We start from the raw sequence: 18,893 nt of genomic DNA, 5'->3' as shown, positions 1-18,893 counted from the left end.
AATTGCAAGTTTTATCACTTTCTTCTGCAAAATCGAAATCCAAAAATTTCATAACGATATCTCTTGCATGTTCATAATTCAATTCCTCTTGATCTGTAAGTAATGTCATTTCGTTTACAATATCTGTACCTTCCTCTAATTTCTCAGCAAAGTATTCAGCCTTGTTTATTATGTGCATTGGAATACCGCATGTTTTAGCACAATATATTCCAAAACTTTCTCTAGCAATTCCAGGTTTCACTTTATATAAATATGTAATATCTTCCACTTTATTGTTTGACTTTTTCAATTCAATCTCAGTGGTAATATATTTCACTTTTGATGATGATAATTTGTCCATAATAACATTATTACTGAATAATTCATGAAAATGAGTTGACATTAAACATCTTGGACAATCAGCTAAATTAGCAAAATAAGCCAATGCTCCTCCAAATAATGCAGGTGAGTCAATTGAATCACTCCCTTTACCAAATTCATCGATAATTATTAATGATCTATCAGTACAAAGTGAAATGCATTTTGACAATTGATTTATATCAATTGCAAATGTACTTTGTTGTTTTTCCAAACTTTCTCGAGACAGGATACGAGTCAATAATTTATCAACAACTCCAATGCGTGCTGATTTAGCAGGAACAGCGCATCCTATTTGTGCCAACACCACAATCAATGCAACTTGATTAATATAAACTGATTTACCTGAAAAATTTGCTCCGGTAATAATGGTTATCTTTTCTGTCTGATAATCAATGCTATTGGGTATAAATATATTCAGATTAGTTTCAACCAAAGGATGTCTTCCAGTATCAATGAACAAATCATATCCGTCAGTCAACGTGGGGAAAGTATATTCTGGAAATTCTGAAACTAAACTCAATGAGCATAAGCAATCAAGTTCAACCAAAGCTTCAATAACCATATCAATTAGTGTTTCATATTTCATTACTTCCTCTTGTAACACTTGAACTATTTCAATCTCCCTATCATTGATCATTGTATGTACATCTCCATATTGTTCGTCTAAATGTTCAACTTCCTGGGTCTTGTAATATGAATTAGTTGGAGTAGCAAAAACTAGTTGCCAATCTTGCGGAACATCATCTTTCGACTCATCTTCAGATTTCGAAATTAAAAAACCAAGTTGTGGAATATAAATCGCGTTACAATCTTGAATTGAATAAAATTCTCTAAGTTGGTGAGTACAATCTCTTAATATTTCTTCAATGTTATTATTGACTATTATTAGCCTGTCCAATTCTTCATCAACTCCATTCGTAATTTTCACTCTTCCTTCTTCGGCTGAAGATTCAGGTTCAATAATTTCCAATAAAAAATTATTCAATTTTTGAAATTCGAAGATATCGTCATCTAACAATGAACTGACTTTCAATGATTCTTTAATAGTAGTTGAATTTTTGAAAATATATTCTTTCATTAATTTTGATATCAGCATTGAGTTGGACAAAAACAAAAGTAAAGCTTTCCAATTACTCCATGAAATTTCATTACTTCTAATCTTTTTAATTTTGACAAACAGACCTCGAATTTGTTTTAACATTCTAGTTATCAGCTTTCTTCTCTCATTAAATTCTGGATAAGACAATAATTGAACCAATTGTTGACGATCTTGAATTAATTCTAAATCAGCTAATGGCTTTCTAATCCAATCCAAAAGCAAACGATAACCTTCTTGTGTAACCGTAAAATTAATTAAATCACTTAATGATAATTTTTGAGACTTTGAATGTGCTTTTAGTTTTTCACGGGGGTCAGGTAATATTTGAAGTGCATACATCAGATCGACGTCTATGAATAGCCTATTTTTAAAATTACATAATTCTAGGGAATCAATCATTTCTGCAATAGATAATTCGGATATGTGCTCGGAAATTCCAAGATATAATGCATTCAAGGTTCCAGTTCCCAATTTGAAAAATGGTGAAGATACAGCTAAATCTGAGAATAATTTCGATTTGATACCTCCTAAATATGTATTGAATGAACTAACTACTGATTGTACATCAAATTTTACAAAATCAGCTACAGCTTTTATGGAAACTTCAAACTCATATAATGATTCTAAGGTTTTTATGAAAGATATGGTTTTATCAGATAACCTGGATGATATGAATAAAAGATTTGGTTTCAATTCATCGATGACTGCTTCAATATATGAATTTGGATTGCAAATTTGAAAATCTTCATAAATGTATAATTTCTTACCTCCAACATCTAAGCATGTAATTCCTAGAGTATCTCTTAGATAATCAATCGATAGGATGATTTTCCCTTGGACGTTAAAAGTAGTATCTTGTAAACTTTCATTTGACTCAGACATAAAATCTGTGTATTAGTTGATCTGAAGTGGTTGCAAAACTTAAGTAAATTTTTTGGTTGCCAAAAATTTTTTTTTTTTTTATTGATATTTGTTTGACAAAAATATTAAAAAATCCCAATGTCGATGTCAAGAGATTATTGTATACATGGAGTTGCTATTATTTTATCACTCACGGTACCTAGTCTAACTAGTTTACCCAACATTTCTCTTCCACTATCATCAATCATTTGAATATCCTCGTTCTCATTAGAATCTTGATTTAAATCTAAGACAGCTAACTCTTGTAAAAAATCTGTGGATGATCCCTTGGTTACATTCAATCTAATGCCATTACCTAAATCTATTGTTATTTTACCGGATTGATGAATATTGACGGTTCCTATTTGACCTTTTAAAGTCTCTTCATCCTTCAGCATTTCAACATCATTTTCTAATTTCACTTTACTCGATTTTCGTTTATAATCAGGTAAATGTTCTGGTAATTGAAATAAAACATATTTTTCATCATCATTTTCTTCAGTTGTTAAATTTTTCAAATTTCCAGTTAATAAATTAACTATTTGCTCATGATCCGTTATTAATTTACTTGCTTCGTCCGTTATAATCGAATCACTTTGAGTAATCTTGCTTTCAAGTTTTGCTTTGTTTTCTTTAATTAATTCTATTTTATCTTCAATAGCTTCTGTGTTTTCTCTAGTAATTGATAAAGCTGCTGGTGTAGGGGTATTGGATTCTATTTGTTCAATCTTGATTGGTTTTTCTTCATTAACATCTTCAGTTTCTCTTTGGATTCCATCGTCTCTAAATGGTCTGTAAGGAAACAATGATGTCACATCATCTTCATATCTGTAATGCTCCGTCATATTAATTTTTGTTGGATCATCTTCATCATCTGATTCACTAGCACCTGGTGTTAGTGATTTCGTTTTACGATCCTTTACTTTCAAACTATTAATGAATTCATTAGTAGATACATTTTCTCCTGAACTATTATATATTAAATCTGATGTTAATCCAAGCTTTGAACCACTTGGATTCCCAATTGCTACTGATCCAGCAGATAAAGGACCAGATGTCACTAAGTGTGTGCCTGCATAGTTATTTCGACCGCCTCTGCCGCCTCGACCACCTCTTGCTCCACCTCTACCCCTTGTAGGTAAAGCTTTTGGTTGTTCTTGTTTAACTTGAGGTGCAACTTTAGCTCGTTCTTCTTTTGACTTTCTTTGAACTACTTTTGGTTTAAATTTTAAGCCTGGTTTATTAGTGGTGTTTGGCTTTTTTGAATTTAATGATTCCAATCTATTTGACATTTTCTATAAGGTTTGGTGAGGTTTCAATTGAAAGTTGAAATATGAAACATGCGTATTTGATCTATATGTAAACAAAAAATTAATTTGGGATGAGATTTTTTTGCAACTTCTACTGAAATTCAGAAACATTTCAACATACACATAAGAAAGACGATGGCACCTAGAAGGAAACAAGTCGACGAGAGTTCTGACTTGGACGAAGTTGATGCATTTAATGAGAATAGATCAAAGATATTATTAAACCAGGCAGGAGAATATGGTCGTGAAAGAGACGATGAGGATGAAGAATCGGAGGAAGAAGTAATGAAGATGGACGATGATGAAAGCGACGATGATGACGAGAACGATGATGAAGATGATGAAGAAGATGAAGAAGATGAAGATGAAGAAAATATTGAAGAAGAAGAAGAGGAGAAAGGTTGGGGAGGAAGAAAGAATTATTATGGAGGTGATGATGCAAGTGATGATGAAGATTCTAAGAGAATGACAGAGGAAGCCTTAAGACAACAAAGAAAACATTTACAAGATTTAGAAATGGATGATTTTATTGATGAAGATTTAATGGAAGATTGGCAAAAGAAAGCTGATACATTTGATAATAAAGACACCTCCATTTCAGTAATAAATACGGATACCAAATTAGATCAGCTAGATGATTCCGAAAGATTAAATTTATTAAAGCAATCGTTTCCAGAATTTATACCGTTGACTAAAGAATTGCAAAAATTACAACCAACACTAGAAGATCTTAAAAAATTAGACCAAAATAAATGTATAACTATTAAAATAGCGGCATTATCAGGTTATTTGGCATCGATTTCATCATATCTAGCAATATTTGTTGACAATTTACGAAGTGGGGAAAATTTCACAATGAAAGAACATCCTGTCATGGAAACAATACTAAGTTCGAGAGAAGTTTGGAGACAAGCCAGTGAATTACCGGACGATACAAAGGAAGAATTTGAAGAAATAACACATGATCTTGTGTCGAGTGATATAGACGAAAATGATTATGAGGATGCAAGAGAAGATCATGCAGAAGAAATAGAGGAAGAAGAGGAAGAAGAAGAAGAGGAAGACGAAGAGGTAGAGCAGGAAGAAGAAGAAGAAGATGCAGAGGAAGATGAAGGACAAGTAACAAAAGGTCCACAAGATAATATCATTATAGACACAACCAAACAAAGAACTATAAGGCGAGCTCCAACTAAAGGTAATGATGACGATTTTGCAGAAGCAGAAATTGAAGATGTAGATATGGAAGATAAGAAACGTCGTAAAAAGACATTAAGATTTTATACAGCTAAAATTGATAAAGCAGCTGCTCAAAGAAATAAAGTATATTCAGGTGATGGTGATATGGATGTACCGTATAAGGAGAGATTATATGAAAGACAACAAAAATTAATAGAAGAAGCAAGAAAAAGAGGTCTTGATAAAAGAGATATACCTCAAGATAACAATGATGATGATGATATTAATGACAATGATTTTGATAATGTAGATTATTATGATAAATTGAAACAAAGCAAACAATCTAAATCAGAAAATAGAAAACTTGCACATAATGCTGCAGTAAAAGCTGCTAAAGAAGGCAAACTTGCAGAATTACAAGAAGAAATTGGTGATGATGGTAAAAGAGCAATTAATTATCAAATTCTTAAAAATAAAGGTCTTACACCACATCGTAAAAAGGAATATAGAAATTCAAGAGTTAAAAAGAGAAAACAATATGAAACAGCAAAGAAAAAACTTAAATCAGTTAGACAAGTTTATGATAGTGAAAAACATAAAGGTCCTTATGAAGGTGAAAAGACTGGTATTAAAAAAGGTTTATCAAGATCTGTAAAACTTATTTAACGACTAAATTGTATATCATCAATTCTTAAAATAGATTTCACACATTCTGATGCTAATACTATAGCACTTGTACTTACTAATACTGGTTGTAAAACATGTTCATCAAATGTATTTGATGCTCCTGCTCTTCTTACCGATATTCCTGCATTTTTTTCACCATTTTCATGTCTATTTCTTAAATCAGTAACAACATTTATTGGATTTAAACCTGCATTTTCAGCTAATGTAGTAGGTATTACTTCTAAAGCTTGAGCAAATTCTTCCCATACAAATTGTTCAACTCCAAATAATTTATGAGATTCTTTCATTAATTGTCTTGATACTTCAATTTCTGGAGCTCCTCCACCAGCAATTAAAGCTTTTTCTTTAACTAAACATCTTACAACACATAATGCATCATGTAATGATCTTTCAGTTTCATCAACTATTAAATTATTTGCACCTCTAACAACTATTGATATAGTAGGTTTTGTATTTTTTGAAGTTATACCAGTAATTTCAACTATTTTAGAACCTGAATTTTCAATTTCTTCAACTAAATCAGCTGAACCTAATCTATCTTCTGTAAAATTATCTATATCTGCAATTGGTTTACAACCAATAGCTTTTGATAAAAATTCAACTTCATCTCTTTCAATATCTTTTATAACCATTATATTTAATTTTGATAAAAAATGTAAAGCTAAATCATTAACTGCATCTCTTAATATTGATTTTTGAATTAATAAAACATTACATTTGGCTTTTTTAATTTTTTTACAAATATTTAATAAATATGATCTTTCTTCTTTTAAAATTTTATCCATTTGTCTATAATCATTAACAACAACATTATTTTCCATATCTGGTTTTGGTGGTGAAAGTTGAAATTGAATCAATCCAATTTTAGCTTTTTCCATCCTTATCGGTCCACCTGCATTTTTAACAACAGTTTGAGTTAATACAACACCATTTATTAATTCTGTATCATCAATTGTACCACCTAATTTTTTAATTAATCTTATATCATTTAAATCTACATTATCTTGAGATTCATTTATAACTTTTAAAACTGAATCAACAGCTAATGGAGCTAATAATTGTGAATGTTGAGAAACAATTTTTGAACTTAATGAAGTTGAAGCAGCACGAATTAATTGTTCTCTATCTTCTAATTCTATTTTTGATGACATATCCAATAATATTTCAACACTTCTTTGAGCAGCTCTTTGAAATGATTCAGCAATTAATGTTGGATGTATACCTTTACTTAATAATCTTTGTGCTGCTCCTAATAATGCTCCTGTTAAAATTGCAACAGTTGTTGTACCATCTCCAGCTTCAACATCTTGTGCATGACTAACATCAACTAACATTCTTGCTGCAGGATGTAATACTGCCATATGTTTTAATATAGTAGCTCCATCATTTGATATTATAATCTCTCCATTTTTAGTTTTAATCATTTTATCCATTCCTTTAGGTCCTAATGATGTTCGAATTGCATCAGAAACTGCTCTAGCTGCTAGAATGTTTGCCTTTCGAACTTCCAATGGCTTTTCTTTATCTTTGAATGTAGCATTGGATGGTGCAACTTGTGGTCTAGCTACTGATGTCATAGTTGTGATGTAGTTTTGATAGTTTGATTGATCAAAGATCTATATTATTTTGTTCAAAATAAAAATTAATTTTCTAAATAATTCGATGCGTATCTTTTACAGAATACAAATATGAATCAAGAAGATACTAATGATTATGTTAAATTTGAAACAACAAATGTTACAATAGATGATATTTTAAAATGTTCTTTCTCAAATTGGTGTAATTTGTTTAAAGATAATTTATATTCTTATAGAATTATTAAACCACTTCCAGAAAGTTTTATAGAATATTTATTAAGTGATGGGATTAAACTAAATTCAAAAAATCAAAAAATAGATCAAAATAGTGACAACGAATATAGTGATTGGGAAGATGAGGCAAATGTTGAAACTGAAGAAGAATCAAAAGACGTGCATTCAAAATTCCCTGAACTTCATGAACAAATTATCAAAGACATCAAACAACTAGGGGGTAAAGTTATACCAAAATTAAATTGGTCAAGTCCTAAAGATGCTAATTGGCTTCTACCGGGAAATAATATTAACTGTACAGATGTAAATGACATATATTTATTACTTAAATCATCAGATCATATAGTGGATGATTTATTATATCCATTTCTGGAAGTAGAAAAGAAAGAGATTGATATAAAAGTTGAATATGAATTAATTTTAAAAAAATGGATAGATATAAATCCAGCACTTGAATTTAGAATTTTTGTTAAAGATGGACAAATATTAGGAATTTCTCAAAGAGATTTAAATCATTATGAATTTTTAAAAGATTTACAAACTCAATTAAATGAAATAATAAATCAATTCATGTTAGAAGCAATTGATAAATTGAAAAAAATTGACTTAAACAGTTTTATAATTGATATATATATTCCAAGACCTTTTTCAAAAATTTATATAATTGATATAAATCCCTTTTCGAGAAAATCAAATAGTTTATTATTTACATGGAATGAATTACTTACTAAAAAATTTGAAAAACCTGAATTTAGATTAATTAATGAAACTAATGTTGGAGCATTTGCTAAGAAGCAATATAGTGAGAGTCAGGTTCCTATTGATGTAGTTGGTGCTACTCATGATTCAGAAGCTTTGATTGAATTGGCAAGAGAATGGGATAAGTTACAGAAACAGGAAGATGAATAGACAAGTTTATAGATTTGATATTTAGATTGTAATGATATAACGACGTAATTAATATTGTTTGTAGTTTCTAACAGTTTGTAGAATAGTACGGAAGAGCAAAAAAAAATAGGTGAGCTTTAATAAAACTCCGAAATATTGTACCTTACATCAATCAACATGTCAATTGAAGTATCAAAGGAAGATATATTCCCACAAGATTATAGAGGTAGATTAACAGAAGGAGTTACATATGATTATAGAAATAATCAATTGATTTGGATAGATATTATATTAGGAGAAATTCATAGAGTTTCATTAACAGATTTAAATAAACATGAAATTTTAAAATGGGAGAATCCAAAAGAATCTGTTGGATTTATTGGATTAACATCAAATGAAGATATTGTATTAGTTGCAGCAAAGTCAGGTTTAGCTTATGGAAATTTTAAAACTAAAAAGCTAGAATATTTTTTTAAATATCCATTTACAGATTCTGAAAAAGATAGATTAAGATCAAATGATGGTATAATTGATCCTTGGGGAAATTTATGGATTGGAGTAATGAATGATTTTCATGTCGAGGAAGTAAAAGAAGAAGGATATTTATATAGAATTACACCGGATTTACAAATTGATGTTATGTTGACCAATACAAAAATATCAAATGGTTTAGCATTTAATAATGAAGGTAATGAATTATATTGGACAGATTCACAAAATTATACAATTTTTAAATTTAAATATGATAAAGATAGCAACAAATTAAGTGATAAACAGGCATTCGTTGAAACAAAACAATTATATCCTGATATTGAAAGTCCAGAACCAGATGGAATGATACGTACAGAAAATGGTGATATTTATTCAGCAATTTTTAATACAGGAACCATATTACATGTTAATTCAAAAGGTGAATTAATTGACAAGATTCATGTCCCAGCTAAAAGATGTACTTGTGTTACTATAGGAGGTCTCGACGATAATGAATTATTTATAAATACTGGGAATTTAAAATTAGATGATTTTAATCATTCTATTAATGTAGATGATTTATTTGGTGATTTAGGTGGATTTTTATTTAGATTAAAATTAAAAAATAAATTATATGGCCAAAAGAAAAATATTTGGGGTGGTAAAGTTGAATAGAATGAATATAATACTTATAGATTGAATAGAACTTCCTTAATAAATTTCATTCAACTCCAATACTCTCTGCACGAATTCCTCAATTAATTCATTTTCTTCAATTCCTCCTTTTCTTAAATCATTTAATTTTAAATTCATAACTTCAATTTTTTGATCGGTGTTCAAATTATTTATAAAACCATCTTTTAATATAGTTAATATTGATAATAAATGAAATTGTAATGATTGTTGTTTTAAATAATATTGAATTTGCGGATCCGATAATATTTTATCAAATTTTGATTCTTCAGATGGTCTAGATATTTCTTCTTTTGATTCCTGTGTTTGTTCTTCTTGTTTTTGATCTATTTTAATTTCTTCATGTTGATGTAGTTCTGATTTATAACATGCTATTGAACAATAAGGTAGTTTACATTTAGGACATTTATATTTACTTTCTTGTAATTTACATATTTCACATATCATCTTATCTAAAGTATCTAGAAAATAAAAAAATAATTTACAAGTTTCTATTTTTTAACTCCGAGATATCAAGAATCAAATGTCTTCAACAATTAAAAATCATGAAAAAATATCCAAAACAAGAGTTATAAATGCATCAATATTAACTATAATTTCAATTTTATTATTTATAGAATTATTATATCATTTAAAATGGAGTATCAAAATTATTTATAATCAATCATTTGGAAATCAATTAAATAATTTAATTTATGGTTTAGGATCATTATTAGCAAATTTTGGTTTAAGTGTTAGCTTTTTAAAATGGTTAAATCAAAAGATATTAGTAGATAAAATTGAAGAAGATTATAAGAAATATATATGAGAGGAGAGGGGAAGACAAAACTTATCATGGTGTGATTAATTATATATTTTTAAACTATTTAGATCAACTAAATGTACGGTTCTATAATTTGCAAAAAATTCTTTATTTGATTCATCATTCCATTTATTAATTACAACCAAATTCTTTCTTTGTTGTTGTTGTTGTTGATTTAATTGATCTTGTTCAATAAAATCTTGATCATCATCTTCTTCTTCTTCAATTTCTTCTTCATCATCATCATCAAGATCAATTCCTTCATCATCTCCTTCTCCTTCATTCCATTCTAAATCTGAATCATAATCATAATTTAAACCAGTTAAATTTATGTTTAAAGGATTATTTAAAATTTGAGTTGATTCTTGTTGATGTTTTTTGGAACACCAAGTTCCAATATAAGGAGGTTTTGAATTTTCATAAAATCTAATATATCTTATTGATGACATTTTATTAATCATTTCTTGAATTTCATATTCTCTTGTTGTTGGAATATTTAAAGCATTTAATATAGATTCTGGTGTATATGTTGATTCTTCTTCCTTTTTATTTGATTTTAAACTATTTAAAAATGAATCAAATGATGGATCTTTTATTGTTCCCATTAATATTGAATCTAACTCTTCTTTTGTTGATTGAGTAGCATATTGTTTTGAATTTTCTAAACTTACATTATGTTGAACAAAAAATGGTAAGAAAGTTGATTCATAATCACTTGGTTTTGCAGTTTCAGTGGTTGATGTAGTTGAACTTTCTCCTTCATCATTTATTGGTTTTACAACTTTTTTAACTCTTTGAGGACTAGCTTGGAAAAAATTAACAATTCTTGATTGTTTCCTTGCTTCAGCTTCTTCAGCTAACCTTTTAGCTTCTTCTTTTGCCCTCTTTTCTTCTTCTTTTGCTTTTTTCTCTTCTTCAAGTATCCTTTTCTTTTCTAATCTAACTCTTTCTTTTTCTTCCCATCTTAATTTTTTTTCTAATTTTTCTTTTTCCCTTTCTTCACGTCTACGTTGTTCTTCTTGTCTTCTTGCTTCCTTTTGTTCTTGTTCTAATTTTTTTTTAGCTTCTCTTTCTTGTTTTTCTTTTTCCAATTTAATTTTTTTAGCTTCTTTTTCAGCTAATTCTAATTGTTTTTTAGCTTGTCTTTCTTTTTCTTTAATTTCTGCTTTTCTTTGTTTTTCAGCTAATTCTGCTTGCTTTTTGTTTTCTCTTTCTTGTTTTTCTTTTTCTGCTTTTAATCGTTTTAATTGTTTTTCTTCTTCGATTTTACGTTTTTTAGCTTCTTTATCATTTAATTTGATTTGATTTGATTCTGGCAGCTTCCTCTTTTTTGATGATGATGATGATGATGATGAAGTTGTTGAATTATTTAAAAATGAACTTGATGATATTTCCTTTATATCTTCCAGTTTTCTTGCTTGTGATTGATTTTCTTTATCACTATCTTCATTATCATTACTTAAATCTATAATTTCTTGATCATTAGTTTCATTATTCGTTATATTGGTATCTTCACTCAGTAAATTAATTGTTTCGTGATGACTCAGCATTGCAGTTGTTGACAATTCTGTAGTCATAACTAAGATAGCATTTGATGTATGAAAGGATCTGATGAACGAAAACTAAGTGAATCAGTTGGTATTGAAATTGATAAGGATGTGTATCTGAAACAAATCGTTTACTTTAAAGAGAGAAGTTGTGTCTATACAAAAAAATAAAAAATAATTAAATTTTGGTTAGACGCGTAACCTATATGTAATTTGGTAGCAGCTAGTTTCAACTAATATCACTGTAGGTTGTTTCAAGTTTTTGCAACCGAATTTAGTTGAGAGTTAAATAGAGAGTGTATACATGATCTAGAATGTCTAATAAACGTTCTGTTGATTTGAATAAATCAAATATATACCCCCTTTAAATAAATCAACCTACAACTAAACATGAATGAATAATAATGGTAAGGTTGATTTGTTGAACTAAATAGAACTCCAGAGTTTAAAATAGCTAAATGTTATGACTTTTTATTCCTCAATTTTTGGTTTTTTATTTTCATGATGTCCTACTTGAGGTATAATAGTAGTTAAGTTATGATACTTTGATCATTGAGATTTATAATTTTCCATTTCTTCATTAGTTTGTTTAACCATAATATCATTATAAACAATTGCTCCAGTAAAAGCACAACGACCAAATTTAAAAAAAATGAAAGCAGAGTAATATTCTTTAATAAATTGGAAATGTTTAGGATGTTTTTTATTTTTCTCATCCAATCTCCTATTATGTTTTAATCTTAATACCATCATTAATTTTTTTTCATTACTTGTAACTAATTTATCATAAGTAATATCTTCATTCATTAATTTTATGAACCCCACTGTTTCAGGCATTTCCATTATTCTACGTTCTTGAGGTTCGTTGATTTTCATTTTCTTCTTCTTCTTGAGCCGAACCTGAAGTAGTTTCTCTAGATTAATGATAACGTGCTGGATTATCCAATTCCATGTTTGCAATCGTTTTGATAACTTTATAAATTATTTAGTAATTAAGGATAGTGCTCATTGGAGGATTATGGAAGATGGAACTGTCCATATACGTTTTTATATCAAAGGTCTCTCAAAGTATTGATGATTTTTTTAGTAAATTGAAATAATTCATATTCCAGAATTTCAATCACATGAATTTATTTGTTTTTCTTTACCTTATTTAATAAATTTTGATTCATTAACTTGTCTTAATATATTAAGCTAATTAAAGAATGAAAATCTGAGAATCCAATCAATAACGCAGTAACTACATAATGAAGTTGAATGTCCTCTGTTAAATCATACAGGAAAGTCTGAACGCCGTTTGTTTTTTTAAGGATGTTACTGCGAGATACATGATCGATTCATATTTGTATTCATAAGAAAATGTATCTTTTAAAATGATATATGTTATGTAAAATTTGAAATAATTTGTAAGTAGGATTCGAATTTCTATTTGATACTTGAAAATATGGTTTTAATTTTGAGTTTAAAGTTTAACATAATCATCAAAGCCAAAAGACTAGACCAATCATGAAAGATAGGAAAGTAAAGAAAAAAAAATAAAAACCACATATATAATAATTGAATGACCATTTAAATTGATCTTTAAAAGTATAAAATTTGTAAGTATCTTTTTTTTTGAAACACATGATTGTTTCATTGCATTCAACATCTGATGAACTAGTATTAAATTCAATTATATCATCATCAATGATTTGAATTAACAGAACAGAATTAGGTATTTCAATTAATTTATCGGATTCTCCATTGTTTTGTTCTTGTTGATCTTCTTGATTTTGAGCATTGGAATTCATATTAATTTCATACTCTTCCATAGAAACATAACTAGGTGGTATTGATTCTGAGTCCATTATATTGATATGATCAAACTTAAACCGCACTGTTAAGGCTGTTCCTAACGATAAATCGTGGAAATATTTCTCAATCTGATAGTCCCACCTCAAATTCAGTCATATCTTGAATTTAAAATTTTTAGTAAACAACAAGAACTTAAATTTCACTGGCATGTTTTTTTCTATTTTTTCAAAATGATCATCTTACTTGCTTGATATGAATGTTTTTGAACCTGATGTTCGTCCAATCATATGGTAAAAATATTACTAAACCAGTCATCTAGATGAAATGATCTATATGTAAAGTTCAATTGATAATGATAAACCTTTTGAAAGGTATTTTGAATCTTGATATTATTTCTCCATCGATTTTGTATTCTTTAGATCTCCGTGCTCTTGTTTTTGTCAAATCTTTCAAAAGAAAGATTTGACTCTTTTTGATTAGTTATATTGGATTAAAAGTGATACCCATCTTTCAAACCTCTACAAATTTGTCGTAAGTTGAGCTAGAGAATGGATAACATGAAGACTATTCTTAGCTTTTCTCTTTGGTCGAACGCCGTATATAATCTGGTAGCTGCTTATACAGTGAATTATCTAAAGAAATTATCGTAAGAATGCAAATTTTGCAACCAATTAAGTAGAAAAAGAAAGAGTATGATATTGACTAAAGAATAATGCCATTAAAACTTTCCATATTTTGAATATATATTCCCCCTATAAAGTACCTGAATAAAATAAAAATTAACTGATTAGAAAAAGAATATTATGCTAAAACCTGAAAGAAAATTGACCCATAACTTCGTTAATGACTTTTGTTTGATAAATATTACCAATAAGAATTATAATATTGTTGATTATTGAAAGGATTTATTAAAGTTTGATTATATATTGGTTGAAATTGTTGAAATTGCTGTGTTTGTTGATTATAAGTTTGATTGTTAGGTTGATAATAATATTGTTGTTGTGATGGTGGTGGGGGTAATTGCATTGATAATTGAGTTTGAGTTTGTATATAATTTTGTTGAGTATATTTTGGTTGATAATGATGAGCTTGAGAAATTTGGGGGATTTGTTGAACTTGTTGATATTGATTAAATGAATCTGTAGATGTTAAAGGTAATGTAATTGGAGTTATATTTTGATAAATATTTTGTTGTTGTTGATGATAGTTGGATTGAGAATTAAATTTAGAATATTCTTGAGATGGTAACATTGGTACAATTTTTCGTTTTTTACAAGATGATGGATTTGATAATAAGTTTGAGTTGTATGAATTTATTGAAATAAATTCTAATGGAGTTTTTGGAGTTAATGGATAATTTAATGGTGATGAAAAAGTTGAAAATGATGGTGAATTAGATTTATGTTTTGAAATTGGTGATGAAACATAGCAATTACTATCATGACAACTTGGACTGATCAATTCATTTTCATCCTTCATTAAGACTAAATTTTTGAATTTTATCAACACCAATAGATCAATTTTAAAAATCTTATTAAATTCAATTAAATTCCAAAATTTAAAATCTGTGGACATTTTAATATAATTTAAATTATAATTTAAACAATTTAAAAAATAATTTTCAATTAAATTTAATAATTTCAAATCAATTGCTATAACTTGGTGGTTTTGTTGTTTTAAAGTATTTTTTATAATTATTAACCAAGTTTTTAAAGTATATGATTGATCGTCAAATGATTTATTTGATAATATTAATGATATTATTATATTATATATATGAATGCTGCTGATCTCTCCAACTAATGATGTTGATGATGATGATAATGAATTATTAGATTCTTCAAATATTTCATGTTTTAATACATTATTTGAATGATAATATTTATAAAGATAATAAGTTGATATAATTAAATTAATTTTAGAAATTTGTGAATTTATAATTAAATTTTTTAAAAATTCACCATATTTTGAATTAAATTGATTGAAAGATTTAATTAACACTAGGTGATTATAATGATTATTAGTAGATGATGATGATATTATAATCCAAATGAACTTTATATAGTTATCTATATATTTTTGATCCATTTGTTGTTTATTTTGTTTGTATTTAAATTAATTATTATGAATAGTTGCAAAATTATATCATATATAAATTTGTATTAAATAAATTGAAACAAGGGAAAAAAAAATCTTTTGATTGCAAATATTAAATTAACTGTTTTGATTGATGATAAAAAGGAATGAATGAATGATTTAGTGAATGGACTTGACTAATTCTTTGATATTTAATAACGTATATTCTAGTTGTTATATATATTTGTATATTTTAATCTGCAAATGTAGATTAATTTATGACTATATAAGAGTTTCATATTTAAATTTTATATTTCTTATACAATAATAATATACTTAATACACCTTAACAATAATAATACCAATATACAAAAATAACCAACAATAAAAAAATATAATTAGGCCTAAATTAAAAATTAATTTACAAACTTATACATCTTCTAATTTTCATAAAATTTAAATTATAATATTTTTTAATAGTACGGTTAGGATATTGTTATTATTATTATGTTATAGGTGTTAAAAATCATACACATCATAATATTTGAACACAAACTTAGTAGGCTTGTAAAAGAAAGAAAGAAAGAAAGAACAGAAAGAAAAGTAAGAAAACGTAACAGAGTTTATTATTATTATTTAAGTTTTAATACATAATAATACATTTGTAGGTGATACTGAGTTTCATTTTGTATCATAAAAAACTTAAAAATTAAAAATGTATGATGATTTAAAACTTAAAAATAATAAATAAGACTCACTGGAAAAATAACAGAAATCATGGATGATGATGATGATGATAAAAAAATAAAATAAGGAGAGGTTTTGATCTGAAATTTGTAACAGTTTCAATAGAAATTGAAATAAAATAAAAATAGATTCATTTTTTTATAATTTTCTCGTATAAATTTTTATCTTGTTTTTATTAACATATCCTTTCCCATGCTATACAAGAAATTGATGAGTTAGTATTGAAGCCCTAGTTGAAATGGATAATAGTATTAATAAACGGAATCATTATTTCTCTCCTTTAAATTTAGAATATTATATTATGAAACATAGCTACATTATCATTCATTAAACACCGTGTAAAATTTTAAAAGGTTTGTGTAGTAGAATGTGAAATTCATCAAAGCTAAGCGAAAATTTCATCTATTAGGTAACTCGTTGGTCGTTATTATTTGTTGTTTAAATCCATTACAAAGTTAATAATAAATGATAAATAATATAAAATGCGGGTTTAAGCAACTTCTCATACTTTAAAAGAAGATGGACGGTGATTTTCGCATAATAATGCCAATATTATTATAAGAGAGTAACAATAATAATAATCAATACTAACCTAATTTTAAAATTGCTCAAATTTATTATCATGAGAGAATGTAAGTACATGATAATAAAAACTATAGTACAAATGATGATGATACTTACATAGATCATGTAATTTAAAATTTTTAATCTGAAATTGAATTAAAATTTAAAATGTAACTAATTAATTTCATTCAATTTCACTAATAAACTTATTAGTGTTGGTTAGTTAATTGACTAACCTTGCGCTAACTTTAGCTTAGCTAACTATCACAAAACTAATAACAAGATTTATTGAGTATTTTATGTACATTTACTTAAACTCTATTGTTCAATACTTTAAAAGTATATAATCTTACTCCTTTTAAATTATAGGTATGTATGGAGAATTTATTGAAAGAAAGAAAGGTGAACAACAAACAATTTTGAACTGTATATTCTTAATTGTACACAAATTTAATTTGTTTTACAAAAATTCTCGTGCGAATGGGATGAGGATAGTATGGATGGGGATGTCTGCTAGGTCGACAGCTTTACTTTTGTGTTACTTAAACATAGGAATTTTTGAGAGCACCCTTTTGAACTTGCATTGATTGATGATCTTTGCCTTCACAAATCAATAAATTATGATAGTCAAGAAAGAAAGCAGATCGTCAATTGTACTATATTTTGTAACTAACAGTTCTTTTGAGAATTTCAGTATAAATTAATATTGATCAATAATCCGTTTAATTCAATTCACAAAATTTCCTTAAACAACCGTTAACCCTCTTTTATTATAATTTCATCAATTATCTCCTTCTTTTCCATTCCACCTCAACGCCTTTTATCATTTAATAATTTAAATTTATCGAATGGGAAGGAAAGGTATACTAAATTTTTTCAAAATATCATATTCCTTGCTCCACTTGTCTGTGTTTAGTCTTAGTGTTAGTGTGTTGTCATCAACTTTGCCTATTTTTTAAGGTTTCCTCCACTTGTTAATAATCGGATATTTTTAACATTCCTATTGTTCTTGTTATTCACCTTTTTAAATTTCCCGTGTAAATTTCAATTAATAAATTATAAAGCATCTTGGAATTTATGACACAAAATCTTAGTAAAAGAAATTTTATTTTTTTTATAGTGTTCTAATTTAGTACAGAGTTAAAAATATTTTTGCATGAAATTTTACACTGGAGGTGTAGTATAGTACAACACTCTTGACTTGCTTTCGTTTGACAAAAAAATTCATAGCACATAGTTGATTAGTTAGTGTAACTTAATTAAATAAATTTCAATTTTTCGTATTTGATACCTTGTAAATAAAATGTTGAGCTTTTAAACTTTCAGTTGAACTTTACTACCACAAAACTATTAGTCATCCTGATACCGGAAGGTAACGTCAGAAAGCAGTTATCTTGGTTTCAAATTACCATCAATTTTTAAAAGGTCTATCACATTAACTATATTATCAAACTATCATTAGAACAATAATATTCTTACGAAAATTATTTCTACAAATGAAGCAATCAATGCGGCTTCATGCAATACAACCTAATCTGCTTTTCTTACATAAAAATGATTAGGCTTACAATAACAATAATAATATATTATTTTTGAAGAAGAAACAAATATTAACAAACCAGTTCTTTTCTAGATTCAATGTACCTACTACAATCGAATACAACAAAACACTCAAATTATTGACTATCTTTGTACCTAACTTAACTTATTCCATACCTATCAATAAATTTTTTTTTGGGAATTTAATGACATCAATACACAGAAAAATTTTAAAATTTCTTACAATGAGTTTAATTCTAATTTTTGATATTGTCTTTTTTGAGCCAAATGTTGTTAGTAAGAATTTCATTGGCATAATGATTCGATATTACCTGAGAAAACTGACAAAGGGTAACAAACAATAATTCTCTAAAAGTGTATTAATTATCTAAAATTACAATTGTTTGTTGGATACACTATAAAATTCTC

General features: G+C 27.3%; 9 protein-coding genes and 1 pseudogene across 10 annotated transcripts; 4 read left to right on the top strand and 6 right to left on the bottom strand. All coding sequences in view use genetic code 12, as the record gives it.

The window, feature by feature from the left end:
• Nucleotides 1–14: 14 nt before the first annotated feature.
• KGF55_001080 (MutS family protein) lies at nucleotides 15–3,651 on the bottom strand (the record flags this gene model as incomplete). Its single annotated transcript, XM_051755617.1, has 3 exons — nucleotides 15–62; nucleotides 119–2,346; nucleotides 2,487–3,651. 3 exons carry the CDS (start codon nucleotides 3,649–3,651, stop codon nucleotides 15–17), a joined length of 3,441 nt encoding a protein of 1,146 aa, XP_051616121.1.
• Nucleotides 3,652–3,804: 153 nt separating this feature from the next.
• On the top strand, nucleotides 3,805–5,511 carry SAS10 (rRNA-processing protein; the record flags this gene model as incomplete). Its single annotated transcript, XM_051755616.1, has 1 exon — nucleotides 3,805–5,511. One exon carries the CDS (start codon nucleotides 3,805–3,807, stop codon nucleotides 5,509–5,511), a length of 1,707 nt encoding a protein of 568 aa, XP_051616120.1.
• Nucleotides 5,512–5,529: 18 nt separating this feature from the next.
• Nucleotides 5,530–7,109, bottom strand: KGF55_001078 (chaperonin-containing T-complex subunit; the record flags this gene model as incomplete). Its single annotated transcript, XM_051755615.1, has 2 exons — nucleotides 5,530–5,535; nucleotides 5,607–7,109. 2 exons carry the CDS (start codon nucleotides 7,107–7,109, stop codon nucleotides 5,530–5,532), a joined length of 1,509 nt encoding a protein of 502 aa, XP_051616119.1.
• A 111-nt stretch (nucleotides 7,110–7,220) lies between these two features.
• On the top strand, nucleotides 7,221–8,252 carry KGF55_001077 (cell proliferation protein; the record flags this gene model as incomplete). Its single annotated transcript, XM_051755614.1, has 1 exon — nucleotides 7,221–8,252. One exon carries the CDS (start codon nucleotides 7,221–7,223, stop codon nucleotides 8,250–8,252), a length of 1,032 nt encoding a protein of 343 aa, XP_051616118.1.
• Nucleotides 8,253–8,408: 156 nt separating this feature from the next.
• Nucleotides 8,409–9,377, top strand: CGR1 (Cgr1p; the record flags this gene model as incomplete). The annotated part of the gene is made up of 1 exon (XM_051755612.1): nucleotides 8,409–9,377. The coding sequence occupies one exon, from the start codon at nucleotides 8,409–8,411 to the stop codon at nucleotides 9,375–9,377; it is 969 nt and encodes a 322-aa protein (XP_051616117.1).
• Nucleotides 9,378–9,413: 36 nt separating this feature from the next.
• Nucleotides 9,414–9,842, bottom strand: HIT1 (Hit1p; the record flags this gene model as incomplete). Its single annotated transcript, XM_051755611.1, has 1 exon — nucleotides 9,414–9,842. One exon carries the CDS (start codon nucleotides 9,840–9,842, stop codon nucleotides 9,414–9,416), a length of 429 nt encoding a protein of 142 aa, XP_051616116.1.
• A 76-nt stretch (nucleotides 9,843–9,918) lies between these two features.
• On the top strand, nucleotides 9,919–10,203 carry KGF55_001074 (uncharacterized protein; the record flags this gene model as incomplete). Its single annotated transcript, XM_051755610.1, has 1 exon — nucleotides 9,919–10,203. One exon carries the CDS (start codon nucleotides 9,919–9,921, stop codon nucleotides 10,201–10,203), a length of 285 nt encoding a protein of 94 aa, XP_051616115.1.
• A 35-nt stretch (nucleotides 10,204–10,238) lies between these two features.
• KGF55_001073 (uncharacterized protein) lies at nucleotides 10,239–11,774 on the bottom strand (the record flags this gene model as incomplete). The annotated part of the gene is made up of 1 exon (XM_051755609.1): nucleotides 10,239–11,774. The coding sequence occupies one exon, from the start codon at nucleotides 11,772–11,774 to the stop codon at nucleotides 10,239–10,241; it is 1,536 nt and encodes a 511-aa protein (XP_051616114.1).
• A 519-nt stretch (nucleotides 11,775–12,293) lies between these two features.
• On the bottom strand, nucleotides 12,294–13,591 carry KGF55_001072 (annotated as a pseudogene). Its single transcript has 2 exons — nucleotides 13,366–13,591; nucleotides 12,294–12,658 (listed from the first exon to the last, which is right to left on the bottom strand). Coding segments are annotated over exons 1-2 (591 nt in total).
• An 811-nt stretch (nucleotides 13,592–14,402) lies between these two features.
• Nucleotides 14,403–15,626, bottom strand: KGF55_001071 (uncharacterized protein; the record flags this gene model as incomplete). Its single annotated transcript, XM_051755608.1, has 1 exon — nucleotides 14,403–15,626. The coding sequence occupies one exon, from the start codon at nucleotides 15,624–15,626 to the stop codon at nucleotides 14,403–14,405; it is 1,224 nt and encodes a 407-aa protein (XP_051616113.1).
• Nucleotides 15,627–18,893: the final 3,267 nt, after the last annotated feature.

Source organism: Candida pseudojiufengensis, assembly GCF_024610245.1.
Source record: "Candida pseudojiufengensis strain CBS 10847 chromosome Unknown scaffold2, whole genome shotgun sequence".
Classification (NCBI taxonomy): Eukaryota; Fungi; Ascomycota; class Pichiomycetes; order Serinales; family Debaryomycetaceae; genus Lodderomyces; species Lodderomyces pseudojiufengensis.
The sequence above is the reverse complement of the archived record's forward strand: the minus strand, read 5'-3'. Positions and strand labels throughout refer to the sequence as shown.